The 15,161-nt window shown below is 45.1% G+C and overlaps 1 protein-coding gene across 1 annotated transcript; it reads left to right on the top strand.

Annotated features, from left to right (window-relative positions):
- Positions 1-250: 250 nt before the first annotated feature.
- On the top strand, positions 251-12,973 carry LOC117880851 (cytochrome P450 2H2-like). The gene is made up of 3 exons (XM_034777417.1): positions 251-618; positions 2,235-2,397; positions 12,738-12,973. Exons 1-3 carry the CDS (start codon positions 439-441, stop codon positions 12,956-12,958), a joined length of 564 nt encoding a protein of 187 aa, XP_034633308.1. The 5' UTR covers positions 251-438; the 3' UTR covers positions 12,959-12,973.
- The last annotated feature ends 2,188 nt before the right edge of the window (positions 12,974-15,161 follow it).

Genomic DNA, 15,161 nt, shown 5'->3' with positions numbered 1-15,161 from the left:
CACCCTTAACTATGTGTTAACCAAGTTTTTTGTCAGTATAAGTATGTAATATTTCAGCTAACAGCATGCCTACATGCAATATTTATCAAAACTGGAGAAGTCCACGGAAGTCTGGACCGCTTTAGAGAGATTCCCTTTATGATTAACTTTTATCCTCTCTGGACAAATACATGGGGAACAAAGGCTGGAGGGGCAAACACATGATATACAAATAAAGGTTCAAGGGAGATCATTCCTAGGTCACTTTTGCTGGACAATGACTAATCTAGTTAATCAAGCGGAACTGAGAGAGGCTATAGGCTTGCATGCTCTGCATGCTCTGTTCCACCGCACAATATTGGCTTGCACACTCTGTTCCACCGCATAATATATAAAGTGTGGATTCTGAAATACCAGTAAACTCCCTGCTAGAACCCAGAATAATTGCTACACTCTGTAATGGAGCCTCTGGGAGCAACAACTATTTTCCTGGCAGTGTGCATCTCTTGCCTTCTTTTCCTTTCAGCATGGAAAAAGATGTCTGGAAGTGGGAATCTGCCACCTGGCCCTGTTGCTTTTCCCATCATAGGAAATGCACTGCAGCTGTATAAGAAGAACTTGCCCCAATCAATGCGTGAGGTAAAAGTATTTGTTTCTCATCTATTGTTTGGTTGTAGGTGGGGTTAAGCAGAGCGTAGCTCAAGCAGAACTCTGTGAAATGTCTGGCATTTACACAGTGACAATCCCATGTCACTCAACTCCTCATAGTTCAGTCTTAATTCCTCCCCCACCCCCGCAAAAAAAAAAATCAATCTTGAATGCTAGATATAAACTGTTCATGTTAACGTATGCCTTTTAGTATAGGTGTCTCAGTCACAGGTAATCCAGAATATACCTGCCCAGCTTCACTGCAAGCTGTATAGACAATCACACTGTGGGGGGAGTGGTCTAGTGGGGTCTGTAGAGAAATGGCAGTCAGACCTGGTTTTTATTCCTACCTCTGCAACAGACTCTGGCTCCATCTACACTTGGAGCTTGGGGTCTGATTCCCAGCTCACATGGACAGACTTATGCCATCAAGCTAATGTGCTAAAAATAGTAATAGCTGCAGAAGCGTGGGCTAGCCACTCTAAGCATAAACCTACTTGTACCCCTGGGGTATGTACTCGGGGCAGCTAGCCTATGCCACTCTCTCTGCTACTGTGGCTATGCCACTGTTCTTAGTTCTAGCCCAATGAGAGCTGGCATGAGTAGGTCTGCTCGAGTTGGGAATCAAACCCGTAGCCCCAAGTGCAGATGTAGCCTATGGGTGCATCCAAGTAAGTCACCTAAGCTTCTCTGCCTCAATTTCCCCATCTGTAAAATTGCTGTAATGATATTTGCCTGCTTCACAAGGAGATGGTAAGATGCCAACTGCAGGTCAGCTTTGAAAAAATGGCTTTGTTCTGCCCATGCTATTGTTTCACTATAATTATCATCTCAAATACCATCATCTCACATGCGAATGGCAATCCACAGCCTGGGATCTGACAGCCAAGTTGGTTTCTTTCCTTCTTGCTCACCATCACAAATAATAAAAGTTAAACAGGACAAACTCTGCCCCCAGTTACATCTGTTCAACCTCATTCTCATTGAATCCTACCATAAAGAGTTACAGAAATGTAACCCCATTGTGGTTGATTTGCACAGGTGTAATGGATTCGAAATTAGGCAGTAAGTCTATTGGTAATGTAAAAGGGGAAACAGAATTTTACTCCACTCTCTCTCTGGCTCTGCAGGGCTGACAGGAATAAGGAAAAACTGTCTTGTCATTATAAAGTCAGCAAATGTTGCTATGAATAAATGGAGGCAGGAGTTCTGTGGCATTAGAAGTGTCATTTGTACAGTCATTTTTCAGAATAGAACTGAATTGTCATTAGTTAAATAATGTAAATTGCTAGAGCTCACAAATGAAAGGACCTGCATTAATTCCAACTGCTATCAGGATGAGATAATTATATAACACAGATAGAATGATCCTTCTTTCACACTCACTCTATCTCTCTAGGATAAACACAGTGTTAACAGAACATTAAGATTAGAAACTGAAGCAAATGTCAGGCAATTTCCAAGTCAGAATAGTAAACTCTGACTAGTATTATCTTAGCCGCATATGTGCTTTTTTATTAATTTGTAATTTGATCTGATCACATTCTTATTCTTAATTAAGTGGATTTATGTTAAAACGTGCTGGTTTTGTGTGTTGATTTTGACAGCTCAGTGCAAAGTACGGCCCGATTTTCACAATATATTTGGGCTCAGAGCGGGTTGTGGTGCTGTATGGACATGAAGTTGTGAAGGAAGCGCTGATTGATCAAGGGGACGAGTTCAGTGACAGAGGACGTATGCCAGTATTTGAAAGGTTGCCTGACAAAAGAGGTAAATTTCCAGTAACATCAGCATATAGAGCTGATGTTCTCTGTATGTGGGGAACAGAACTGAGACGACACAAGGGGAATGGTGGTAACATCTCACTACAGGTGAGTGAGAGGCAGTGACTAGGCCATCGCATAATAGAAGGGCCAGAATACAGCCAGGAGACCAGAGCTGGAGAGGCCAAGAAGGTCATGAATTCCTATCCTCTTTTTCCCCTGCTCAGTGGTGTAACAAGGCCCAGAGGGCCCTTGTCCAAGAATAGATTAGGTGGCCCCTTTTTCAAATCACAGGCCATAGCCCCCAACCTTCCTCCCTCCCCCACAACATCCCAGCCTACAACTCACCTCATCACCCCCAAAATCCACTATTTCCCCCCACACCTCTCACATCTCACCTCACTTGCCCTCAATCCCTCACCCTGCAGATCACTGATGCTTCCCACTCACCCTATAACACCTCAACAACTGGCCCTCCAGCCCTTCACCTACTGCCCCTGAGACCTTCCTGGCCACTCACTGGTGCCCCCGCAGTTCAGCGCTCCACTGCCATCCCAGGCTAGGGCTGCTCCGCCCAATCCTGGCTGCCCAGTGGTGCCCATCTCCCACCCCACACTCACATGGCCTGAGTCCAACTGGAGTGATGAATGGGGTTGTGACTTGGCGCACAGGGTTGCATCACCACTTAGGTTTCGGCTGGCTACTCCTCTGTCATGACAAAGGGCAGCCAGTCCAAACCTGAGTGCTCAGTTGCAGTGCCACTCAGAGCTGGCCCGGCTGCTCCTCCGTCCGACCCCATGCTCCAGGTGATGTGCTGGAGCACTGCTCCATCTGGTTAAGCCCCCATAAACTTCTGGGCATTGGCAACTGCACCACTTGTGCCATTGTAGCCATGCCACTGCCTGTCCTCACTAGACTAGGTATGTCCCAGGAGGGGTGGAGGATTATTTTTATTATTGTTTCACTTTGTTGCCTGAGCTTTAGATTATGTATTAGTTATATAGATTACTTAAGAATTCCCAGTTATCACTTTGAGGGTTGCCAGGTTCTTGCCCCCAAGATCAGGCCCAGAATTAGTAAAATTATTAAAATCATAGAATCATAGAATATCAGGGTTGGAAGGGACCTCAGGAGGTCATCTAGTCCAACCCCCTGCTCAAAGCAGGACCAATCCCCAACTAAATCATCCCAGCCAGGGCTTTGTCAAGCCTGACCTTAAAAACTTCTAAGGAAGGAGATTCCACCACCTCCCTAGGTAACCCATTCCAGTGCTTCACCACCCTCCTAGTGAAAAAGTTTTTCATATTATCCAACCTAAACCTCCCTCACTGCAACTTGAGACCATTACTTCTTGTTCTGTCATCTGGCACCACTAAGAACAGTCTAATCCATCCTCTTTGGAACCTCCTTTCAGGTAGTTAGACTCATAGACTTTAAGGTCAGAAGGGATCATTATGATCATCTAGTCTGACCTCCCACATGATGCGGGCCACAAAAGCTGACCCACCCACTCCTGGAATAATTCTCTCCCTTGACTCAGCTGTTGAAGTCCCCAAATCATGATTTAAAGACTTCAAGTCGCAGAGAATCCTCCAGCAAGCGACCTATGCCCCATGCTGCGGAGGAAGGCGAAAAATCTCCAGGGCCTCTGCCAATCTACCCTGAAGGAAAATTCCTTCCCGACCCCAAATATGGCGATCAGCTGAACCCCGAGCATACGGGCAAGATTCTCTAGCCAGACCCTCCGGAAAAAGTTCTCTGTAGTAACTTTTAATATCCCATCATTGACCATTGTTACTAATTACCAGCGATGGCATGTTATTGACCTATTGACTAAAATCATTTTATCCCATCAAACCATCCCCTCCATAAACTTATCAAGCTTAATCTTAAAGCCAGAGAGGTCTTTCGCCCCCACTGTTTCCCTTGGAAGGCTGTTCCAAAACTTCACCCCTCCGATGGTTAGAAACCTTCGTCTAATTTCAAGCCTAAACTTCCCGACGGCCAGTTTATATCCATTTGTTCTCATGTCCACATTAGTACTGAGCTGAAATAATTCCTCTCCTTCCCTGGTATTTATCCCTCTGATATATTTAAAGAGAGCAATCATATCCCCCCTCAGCCTTCTTTTGGTTAAGGTAAACAAACCGAGCTCCTCGAGTCTCCTTTCATACGACAGATTTTCCATTCCTCGGATCATCCTAGTGGCCCTTCTCTGTACCCGTTCCAGTTTGAATTCATCCTTTTTAAACATGGGAGACCAGAACTGCACACAGTACTCCAAATGAGGTCTCACCAGTGCCTTGTATAACGGAACCAGCACCTCCTTATCCCTACTAGAAATACCTCACCTAATGCATCCCAAGACCGCATTAGCTTTTTTCACGGCCATGTCACATTGCCGACTCATAGTCATCCTGCGATCAAGCAGGACTCCGAGGTCCTTCTCCTCTTCCGTTACTTCCAACTGATACGTCCCCAGCTTATAACTAAAATTCTTGTTAGTCATCCCTAAATGAATAACCTTACACTTCTCACTATTAAATTTCATCCTATTACTATTACTCCAGTTTATAAGGTCATCCAAATCTCCCTGCAGGATATCCCGATCCTTCTCCGAATTGGCAATACCTCCCAACTTTGTGTCATCCACAAACTTTATCAGCCCACTCCTACATTTGGTTCCGAGGTCAGTAATAAATAGATTAAATAAAATCGGACCCAAAACCGAACCTTGAGGAACTCCACTGGTAACCTCCCTCCAACCTGACAGTTCACCTTTCAGTACGACCTGCTGCAGTCTCCCCTTTAACCAGTTCTTTATCCACCTCTGGATTTTCATATCAATCCCCATCTTTTCCAATTTAACCAATAATTCCTCATGCAGTACCGTATCAAACGCTTTACTGAAATTGAGGTATATTAGATCCACCGCATTTCCTTTATCTAAAAAATCTGTTACTTTCTCAAAGAAGGAGATCAGGTTGGTTTGGCATGATCTACCTTTCGTAAAACCGTATTGTAATTTGTCCCAATTGGCATTGACCTCAAGGTACTTAACTACTTTCTCCTTCAAAATTTTTTCCAAGACCTTGCATATTACAGATGTTAAACTAACAGGCCTGTAGTTACCCAGGTCACTTTTTTTCCCCTTCTTGAAAATAGGAACCACATTAGCTATTCTCCAGTCAAACGGTACCACCCCCGAGTTTACAGATTCATTAAAAATTATCACTAACGGGCTTGCAATTTCTCGCGCCAGTTCCTTTAATATTCTTGGATGAAGATCATCCGGTCCACCCGATTTAGTCCCGTTAAGCTGTTCGAGTTTGGCTTCTCCCTCGGATACGGTAATGTCAACCCCCCCTCCTTTATTCCCATCCATCACGCTGCCACTATTCCTAAGCCTTCATTAGCACCTATCAGGTAGCTGAAAGCAGCTATCAAATCCCCGCTCATTCTTCTGTTCTGCAGACTAAACAATCCCAGTTCCCTCAGCCTCTCCTCATAAGTCATGTGCTCCAGCCCCCTAATCATTTTTGTTGCCCTCCGCTGGACTCTTTCCAATTTTTCCACATCCTTCTTGTAGTGTGGGGCCCAAAACTGGACACAGTTCTCCAGATGAGACCTCACCAATGTCGAATAGAGGGGAATGATCACGTCCCTCAATCTGCTGGCAATGCCCCTACTTATACAGCCCAAAATGTCGTTAGTCTTCTTGGCAACAAGGGCACACTGCTGACTCATACCCAGTTTCTCATCCACTGTAACCCCTAGGTCCTTTTCTGCAGAACTGCTGCCTAGCCATTCGGTCCCTAGTCTGATGCAGTGCATGGGATTCTTCCGTCCTAAGTGCAGGACTCTGCACTTGTCCTTGTTGAACCTCATCAGGTTTCTTTTGGCCCAATCCTCTAATTTGTCTAGGTCCCTCTGTATTCTGTCCCTACCCTCCAGCGTATCTACCACTCCTTCCAGTTTAGTGTCATCGGCATACTTGCTGAGCGTGCAATCCACACCATCCTCCAGATTATACAGTTGGGAACCCTGATGTGCACAGTTGCAACACTCACACTATAGGAACTCTTTTATATTTACAAACATCATTTATTAATACATTTAGTCCTGTCACAAACACCCCAACTCAGTAAGGTAGATAGAGATACTATGGAATGTACATCTGCACATCCATATACTCACACCATCCCTTGCAGAATAACCTGAAATGCTAGCCATCATCTTCCTCATCACCGTCACCTCCCTCATCATCACCAGTGACCATCATTCTGGCACCTCCCAAGGACTACATCTCTCTCTCCTACTGCCCTAGGTTGGGATGCCACTTTTATAGTATGTTACGCTGATGTTGCTATGTTTGATGCATATTCAGTAGGGGATTTCTTCCCTTTTCCTTATTTGTATTTCCTCACCTTACTAATGTTGGAGTGTCTTTTTCCTATAGATTGGTACATCAATGATCTCAACTTATTATCATATACGTCCATTCATTACCATAGCCTTTTGTTGTTAGGTATCACATTTGTTATTTTTGTCCTAACTGGTTATTTTGGTTCTTTCCAAGTTCCAAGTTGTGGTGTACCTGCTAAGTTTAAAAGGGTCTGAACATAGGAAAGCCCCTGTGCCAACCTGCTTTAATGCATCCTCTATGTTAAAGGTCACAGCCCTACATGGACCTTATGCTTTAGCTCATCACCATCTATCTAGGTAAAGGTCCCAAACATATGTATGCTAACTTTGCCTTACCTCAACATACAGGGTGTGGCCTGCAGGCCCCTTGTGTTACAGCCAAAATATACTCTAATATAAACCTGTTATAATAAAACAAATAATCAAACCCATAAGAAAATGAGAAATGTATAAGAAAAGATATATAGGCAAGCAAGCAGGCTCTTAGATGTATCTCGTGTACCTGTTATGTATGTCAGTTCATTGCCAGGACACTTCTGTGGTTGAATTATTTACCTGTGGTCAGAACTTCCCTTTAAACTCTATTTTCAACTCCCCAAATACTTCGGGTTTTCTGTTGGGCCGTTTATCTGTTCAAAATTCATAGGCCTCAAGCTTTATATTCACTTGCTGAAGCTGATATCGTACAGGATACAGGCCTGCAGGTTTCTTGCATTACTGCTGAATATAATGCAAAGCAGAATATAACAAAGGCAAACTAGTCCACTGGGGTACAACTTGGAGCTCTCAGTTTTTTGAGATTCTTTAGCAGTGAGGGAACAATAACTAGGGGAACACCAAGATGGCCTCTTTCGGAAAGTGGTTTGTTTCATTCATGCATTACAGTTACCCGCTCGTGTAGTTACTTTATTACACATTAAAAACTATATTAAAAGAAAGCAGCCTGCAAAGTCAAGTCCTCGAACGTAAGGAAATGCAGAATTAAGGCGACCTGTGTGACTTTAAATCTGCTGCGTTGTGGCAGAATTATTAACTTCCTCATGGGCTTTTTTTTATCAAGTTCATCACCTGAGCAATTCACAAATATTTATTAATTTATCTTCACAACACCGCTGGGAGGTGAGGGGGTATTATCATCCCAATTTTACAGCTTGGGAACTGAGGCAGAGAGATTACGGTAAAACCACTAATTTTGGGTCTCCCGTTTGAGATGCCCAGGAACATATTTTTTCAGAGGACTCAGATTTATGTATGTTCAAAGCACAGCTCCCATTGACTTGAGTTGCTGTGGGGGTGCTCAGCACTCCAGGGGCTCAAGTTGGGCACCCAGAAAATGAAGAACACAAGGATAGTGACTACCTGAAAAAAATTTGGTTGAAGGGATTTGTCTAGTTGCATCACATAGGAATGCAGTGGCTGGTAGAAGGGTAGAATCCAGTTCTCCGGGGCAGCATTCTACTGCAAGTTCATGAGACCATCCTTTCTCTTCCTGCAGTTCTCTTCCTCATTCACGGCACTTCTCCCAGCTTCTGCAACAAATAAGGCCAGGTTGCAGAGACAACAGCCTCCTTCACTACAGTACTCCGATTCATTGACAAATCAGGTTCATCCTCTGCACTGAACGAGGCTGGGCACCCTGTAGAAAAAATAATGTGTGGCTCATAGAATTAATGACTGCATCATAAAGGCACAAGATAGGGTTGCCCCCACAATCTTAATTCCGGTATTTCCTAACCTTTGAGTGCTTGTCTTTGCAATGTTAATCTTGTTTTAAAATATTTTTTTGTGTGTAATTTCCTAGCATTTTCAAAAAGCAAAAATTCCATCATCTGGCCTCATATTGACACCCGCATGGTTCGTCAACAAGGTTGGAATCATTAGATCCCTGGCACAGACCTCTGCCACTTGAACTAATGGAGTAACTGATAGCAATAGTAGGTTGTCCTTTTCTGTATGGAACAGTGGTAGATGGAGATGAGATATAAACTTTGCCAGTAGGTTTCACAGATATTTGTTGACAGCAGACAAGCGGTGAGTCTCAGGAATGTCGGGTTCCATTCCAGTCTCTAAGGGGAGTGTTCTCTAGTAGTTACAGACCCTTCTGCTTGTTCCTCCCAAGCTTGACCACTTTTGCCCTGTCCCCTCCAATCTATATCCCTGCCCCAGTCCTTTCTTGTCCCACCCCTGGCTCCTCTTCCCAGTCCCATTCTCCTTGCCTTCCTTACTCAGATTTCTCATCCCAGCCCCAGTCTCCTTGCCCAGATAATCCTATTTCTCCCCTCTGGGCTCCCTGTCCAAGGCCCAGTCTCCTCCCTGCCCTCATTCTAACTCTGTCTCTTTCTCCCTACCCCCAGAGCCCATCTCCTTGCCCAGTCAGTCCCAATTTTCCCCTCTGGCTTCTCGTCATTCCCATCCATCCAGGTTCCTTCTCCTAGTCTCCCCCTTTGCTGGCTCTTGTCCCAGTTTCTTTGCCAAGCCAGTCCCAGTTCTCCCCCTGCACCCTGCCTCCTTCTCAGATAGGTTGCCCATCTCCCCTTTTCCCCCTCACACTGATTCATGGTCCCAGTTTCCTTGCACAGCACCTGTGTTAAGGCTGTATCCCCACTTTGAACTTTAGGGTACAAATGTAGGGGCCTGCATGAAAACTTCTAAGCTTAACTACCAGCTTAGCTCTGGTCCACTGCCACCATCCCAAGGCTAATTTCCTTCCCTGGGTAGCCTTGAGAGACCTTCACCAATTCCCTGGTGAATACAGATCCAAACCCCTTGGATCTTAAAACAAGGAGAAATTAACCATCCCCCCTTCTTTCTCCCACCAACTCCTGGTGAATACAGATCCAACCCCCTTGGATCTAAAACAAGGAAAAAATCAATCAGGTTCTTAAAAAGAAGGCTTTTAATTAAAGAAAAAGGTAAAAATCATCTCTGTAAAATCAGGATGGAAATTAACCTTACAGGGTAATCAAACTTAAAGAGCTCAGAGGACTCCCCACTAGTCTTAGGTTCAAAGTACAGCAAACAAAGATAAACACTCTAGTAAAAGGTACATTTACAAGTTGAGAAAACAAAGGAAAACTAACACGCCTTGCCTGGCTATTTACTTACAAGTTTGAAATAGGAGAGACTTGTTTAGAAAGATGTGGAGAACCTGGATTGATGTCTAGTCCCTCTCAGTCCCGAGAGCGAACACGCTCACAAACAAAGAACACAAACAAAAACCTCCCCCACCCCCCAAGATTTGAAAGTATCTTGTCCCCTTATTGGTCCTTTGGGTCAGATGCCAGCCAGGTTACCTGAGCTTCTTAACCCTTTACAGGGAAAAGGATTTTGGAGTCTCTGGCCAGGAGGGATTTTATAGTACTGTACACAGGACAGCTGTTACCCTTCCCTTTATAGTTATAACAACCTGCTCATCCCCCAGTTCCTCATCTGATCTGAGTGAGTTCTCCTTCCATCCCTGCCAACTGGGTCCCAATCCCTCCTGTTTTCGTGGCCATTTCCCAGTCCCAGTCACTCCTCCCAGCTCCCTGTCCCAGTCTCCTGGCCCAATCAGACCCAGGCTCCTCTCCCTTCCCTGGCTCTTAGTTCCAGTCTCCTTTACCCCCGCCCCACTCCCAGCTGCAATTAGAGGGACAGTCTGGCTTTCCCCTCTAGTCCTGGAATAGAGCATGCTCAGGTGCTCTGTGAACATGGTGCATGCATAGAATGGTCAACACTAGGAGCTGAGAAGACAGAATGTTATGTTATTTTAGCCACTAAACCAGGAGTGGACAAACTTTTTGGTCCGAGGGCCACATCTGGGTGGGGAAATTGTATGCAGGGCCATGAATGTAGGGCTGGGGCAGAGGGTTGGGGTGCAGGAGAGGGTGCAGAGAGTGGGAGGGGGCTCAAGGTAGAGGGTTAGAGGGCTCAGGGCAGGGGGTTGGGGTGAGGGGTGCAGGAGGGGTTTGGGGTGTGGGCTGTAGCCTGGCACAGCTTACCTTGAGTGGCTCCGGGGTGGCAGCAGCATGCAGCGGGGCTAAGGTAGTCTCCCTGCCTGCCTTGGCCCCGCCCCGCTCCCAGAAGTGGCCAGCATGTCTGGCAGTGGTTCCTGGGGGTGGGGTGGGGCAGGCGGCTTTGCCGCACACTGCCCTCGCCTATGGGTACCACCCCCAAAGCTCCCATTGGCCACAGTTCCCCATTCCCAGCCAATGGGAGCTGCAGGGGGCGGTGCCTGCAGGTGAGGGCAGCACATGGAGCCCTCTGCCACCCCCTCTCCCAGGGGCTGCCGGGACATGGTGCCGGCCACTTCCGGGAGCAGCGTGGGGCCTGGGCAGGCAGGGAGCCTGCCTTAGCCCTGCTGTGCCACAGGGCTGGCAATCCCACAGGCCAGATTGAAAGCCTTGACAGGCCGGATCTGGCCTGCAGGCCCTAGTTTGACCTCCCCTGCACTAAATCCTAAGGTCTCTACTGAATATGTGCAAACCTTAATGTTCTTTTAACATAGTTTTTGGTGTGTAATTCCCTAGGTTTTTAAAATAGCAAACTGAAAAAACAGAAATTCCATCATGTGGCATCATATTGACACCTACATGGGTCACCAGCAGGGCTGGAACCTTTAGATCCACTGCAAAGACCTTTGCCACTTGAGCTAATGGAGTAACCGATAACAGTAGTAGGTTGTCATCTTTATATGTGGCCCAGCACTAGGAGCTGAGTGGTGCTGGTGTATGTCCAGTGATGACAATATCTTTGGAGACTTTAGTCACTAAACTCTAAGTCTCCACTGACAATATGTGAAATGCGATTTTTCAAGGGCTTATAACTTAGTGACATTTGGGTAGATTTTCATGGGGATGGCAAAGTCACACATTGACACACAGGCCAGCCCCTAGCCAAATTTCAAATCCCAGCTCTGACAAATGGGAATGCTAGAGTTTCTCAAAGAAAAGGTCCCAGCATTTTTTAACATGGGCGGAACAACATATTTTTCCCTAACCTTGTTCATGGAAATGGCTGAATACTTTGGCTGAAATATTCAAAAAACGTTCAACATGAGGCACACAGAAAAAATTTAGCCCAAATGGTTACAATTTGGCAAACTAATGTGTTTCCCAGTTTACTTCTAATTTGTAGTTTGTGCCAGTACATATACTTTGCTCTAATTACTGTGACTGGAAGAATTCTCATTACTGTGATGAGCCACGCTCTGTTAGAGAACAAACTACAGGTATTGGACATGTTAATTGTGACAGGGTGCTGGCTAAGAAACTCCAATCAAGAAAGGGGAATTGGAACTGACTGAGTAAGCCCAGGCCTAGCTGGCCTCATTAGCTAGGGGCGACATAAAGGCTGGCAGGAAGGAAGCCAAGGGGAGAAGGAAAGGGGAGGAGCCAGAGAATAGAGGGAGTGGGAACTCATCGCTGCTGTCTGCAAGACTGAAGCTGTTTGTAGCTACAAGGTGGTGGGAAAGTAAACTGTAAATAAAGAGCACCTGTGATTACACCAACACAGAAGTCTCTAGCTGGTTTGTGGGCCCAGCAGGAGCAGAAGCTAGAGGGGCCCAGCTGCACCTTGTTACAGTAATGAATTGAATTATTTTTCTTCCTCATAATTGCTCTGAAACTGCAATGAGTTTAATGTGTAGGATATTGTGGTAAATAAACATATCAAACAGATAAAGTACGGTGTGATGACCGTGTAACACAGTCTCCCAAGCAGAACACAGATACAAATAAAATTTGAGTTCAAGGTCATAAACTCAAAAGATTATGAACAGGATTATATGACAGGGTTGACTGCTATAGCAGGGGACTGGACTCAGTGACCCGGAAGGTCCCTTCCAATCTTATGTTCCTATGAAACTTTGAATAAACAATGTTTGGGTGGGTTTGAAAGTCTGGCCCCTCCCTCCTTTCTTTCCCTTTCTCTTCCCTTTTTCAGGTATTTCTATGGCCAGTGGGGTGCCGTGGAAGGAGCTACGCCGATTTACCCTCACCACTTTGAGGGATTTTGGGATGGGGAAGAAGAGCACTGAAGAGCGAATCCTGGAGGAAGCCCATTTCCTGGTGGAAAGACTCAAAAACACTCACGGTGAGGACCAACTTTATGTCTGTTGGAAATTAGAACTGAGGAGTCAGTTAAAGTCTTTCTGCTTTTCATGATATTAACTGTTTGGTTCAAACACCTTCTAACTAAAGCCTTTAGCTGCACATATAAATAACTGTGTTAATATAATATAAAAGTATGTGGGCAAAGGTCTAAAGATGACCTTTTCTGGCTCTTGTTCCCTACCCACTGATCTATGGCCAGTGAGCAAATGGAAAATGTTTGTCTAGAGTTGGCAGAAGCTAAGACAGTGAACCAGGTAAGAGTGGATCCATTTATCTTCAGTCTGCTGCGTTAATGAGACACCCAGGCCTAGAGTTGCTTATTCTCATTTTCATCTCTGCTACACGTCTGATACAAATTTGGCACCTACATTCTATAATGATGGGCTCCCACAGGAATGATTGGAAACCACTGTGTAAATGGACAGTGCTTTATACGTGATCCACTAATTATTACTATTTATATTCCAGTAGTGAGCACAGATCCCAAAATTGGGGCTTTATTGTGTGTATGCTATACAAACAGATAGGAAGGACTGTTCTGTACTGCAAGCAGCATACATTTGAAATAGACATGAAAAATAAAAAGTGGAGGAAGGAAGTATGATGGATCTGCTAAGCAGGGGACTATATGGATGCCATCCTGGCAGAGATGCAGGAAACATCTTGCCTGGTGTATTTTGATGGCATCATCACTGGGAGGTCATTTGAGAAGCACCCGCAGAACTTGGGAGCTGTGCTGGAGTGGCTACTCCAAGCCAACTTAAAGGTGAATTCAGCAAAATGCCATTTTTTTCTATGACAAAGTAAATTACTTGGGGCATATGATCTCAAGGGATGTTGGTGGTGAAGCCATCCAGTCCTGGTCAGTGCCGAGTGCTGTCACTGAGGAGCAGCGTTTCATTGGTCTGATTTCATACTACTGGAGAGTCATTATTTGTTTTGCCACAATTGCACAGCCACTGCTCAAGCTGGCAGAGACGAGGTGGATGTTTGAGTGGACTAGCCCTGCCAAGATGCCTTTCTGGAACTAAAGTGGAGGCTCGTGTCTGTAACAATACGGGCCTGTGACAGGTTGGATCACAGAAACCCCCTTGGGAGCTGCCACCCGATGTGCAAAGACTACCCCTGCTTCTGTTTTCCCTGCCAACTCAGGACTCCAGCACCCTGTCTTGCTGAGCCAGACACTCCCGTCTGGCTCCAGACACAGGCCCAGGGTCTGAATCTCCTGTCCCAAAGCTGCAAGTTTACCTGAAAACAGCTCGCAGTAGCATGCTTGTCTTTAGCACTCAGATGCCCAACTCCCAATGGGGTCTAAACCCAGATAAATCCGTTTTACCCTGCATAAAGCATAAACCCTGCGCAGTTGTTTGCTCCCCCAGGTATTAATACATACTCTGAGTAAATTACTAAATAAAAAGTGATTTTATTAAATACAGACAGTAGGATTTAAGTGATTCAAAGTAGTAACAGACAGAACAAAGTAAGTCACCAAGCAAAATAAAATAAAATGCGCAAATCTATGCCTAATCAAACTAAATACAGATAATCTCACCCTCAGAGAGGCTTCAGTAAGTTTTTCTCAGACTGGACATCTTCCAGGCCTGGGCACAATCCTTTCCCCTGGTACAGCTCTTGTTGCAGCTCAGGTGGTAGCTAGGGGATTCTTCATGATGGCTTCCCCCCCTCTCTCTTCTCTTCCCCCCTTTATATATCTTTTGCATAAGGCGGGAACTCTTTGTCTCTCTGGGTTTCCACCCCCCCTCACTGGAAAAGCACCAGGTTAAAGATGGATTCCAGTTCAGGTGACATGATCACATGTCACTGCAAGACTTCATTACTCACTTGCCAGCACACACATATACAGGAAGACTCACAGGTAAATACAGCCATCTGCAGACAATGGGAGTCATCAAGATTCCAAACCATCATTAATGGTCCACACTTTACACAATTACAATAGGCCCTCAGAGTTACATTTTATATTTCCAGTTTTAGATACAAGAGTGGTACATTTATACAAATCAGATGATCATACTCAGTAGATTATAAGCTTTGTAATGATACCTTACAAGAGACCTTTTGCATGAAGCATATCCCAGTTACGTTACATTCACTTATTACCGTATTTTCTCTAAAACCAGCTCAGTTACATTATATTGACTTATTATCAAGTTTTTATAAAACCATATAGACTGCACAACGTCACAGGGCCTACTGAGATCCCCAGCACCATCCATTCTAGATACAGATGCCA

The sequence above is a fragment of the Trachemys scripta genome, chromosome 7 (assembly GCF_013100865.1).
Source record: "Trachemys scripta elegans isolate TJP31775 chromosome 7, CAS_Tse_1.0, whole genome shotgun sequence".
NCBI lineage: Eukaryota > Metazoa > Chordata > Testudines > Emydidae > Trachemys > Trachemys scripta.
This window is presented reverse-complemented; position numbering and strand designations above follow the sequence as displayed.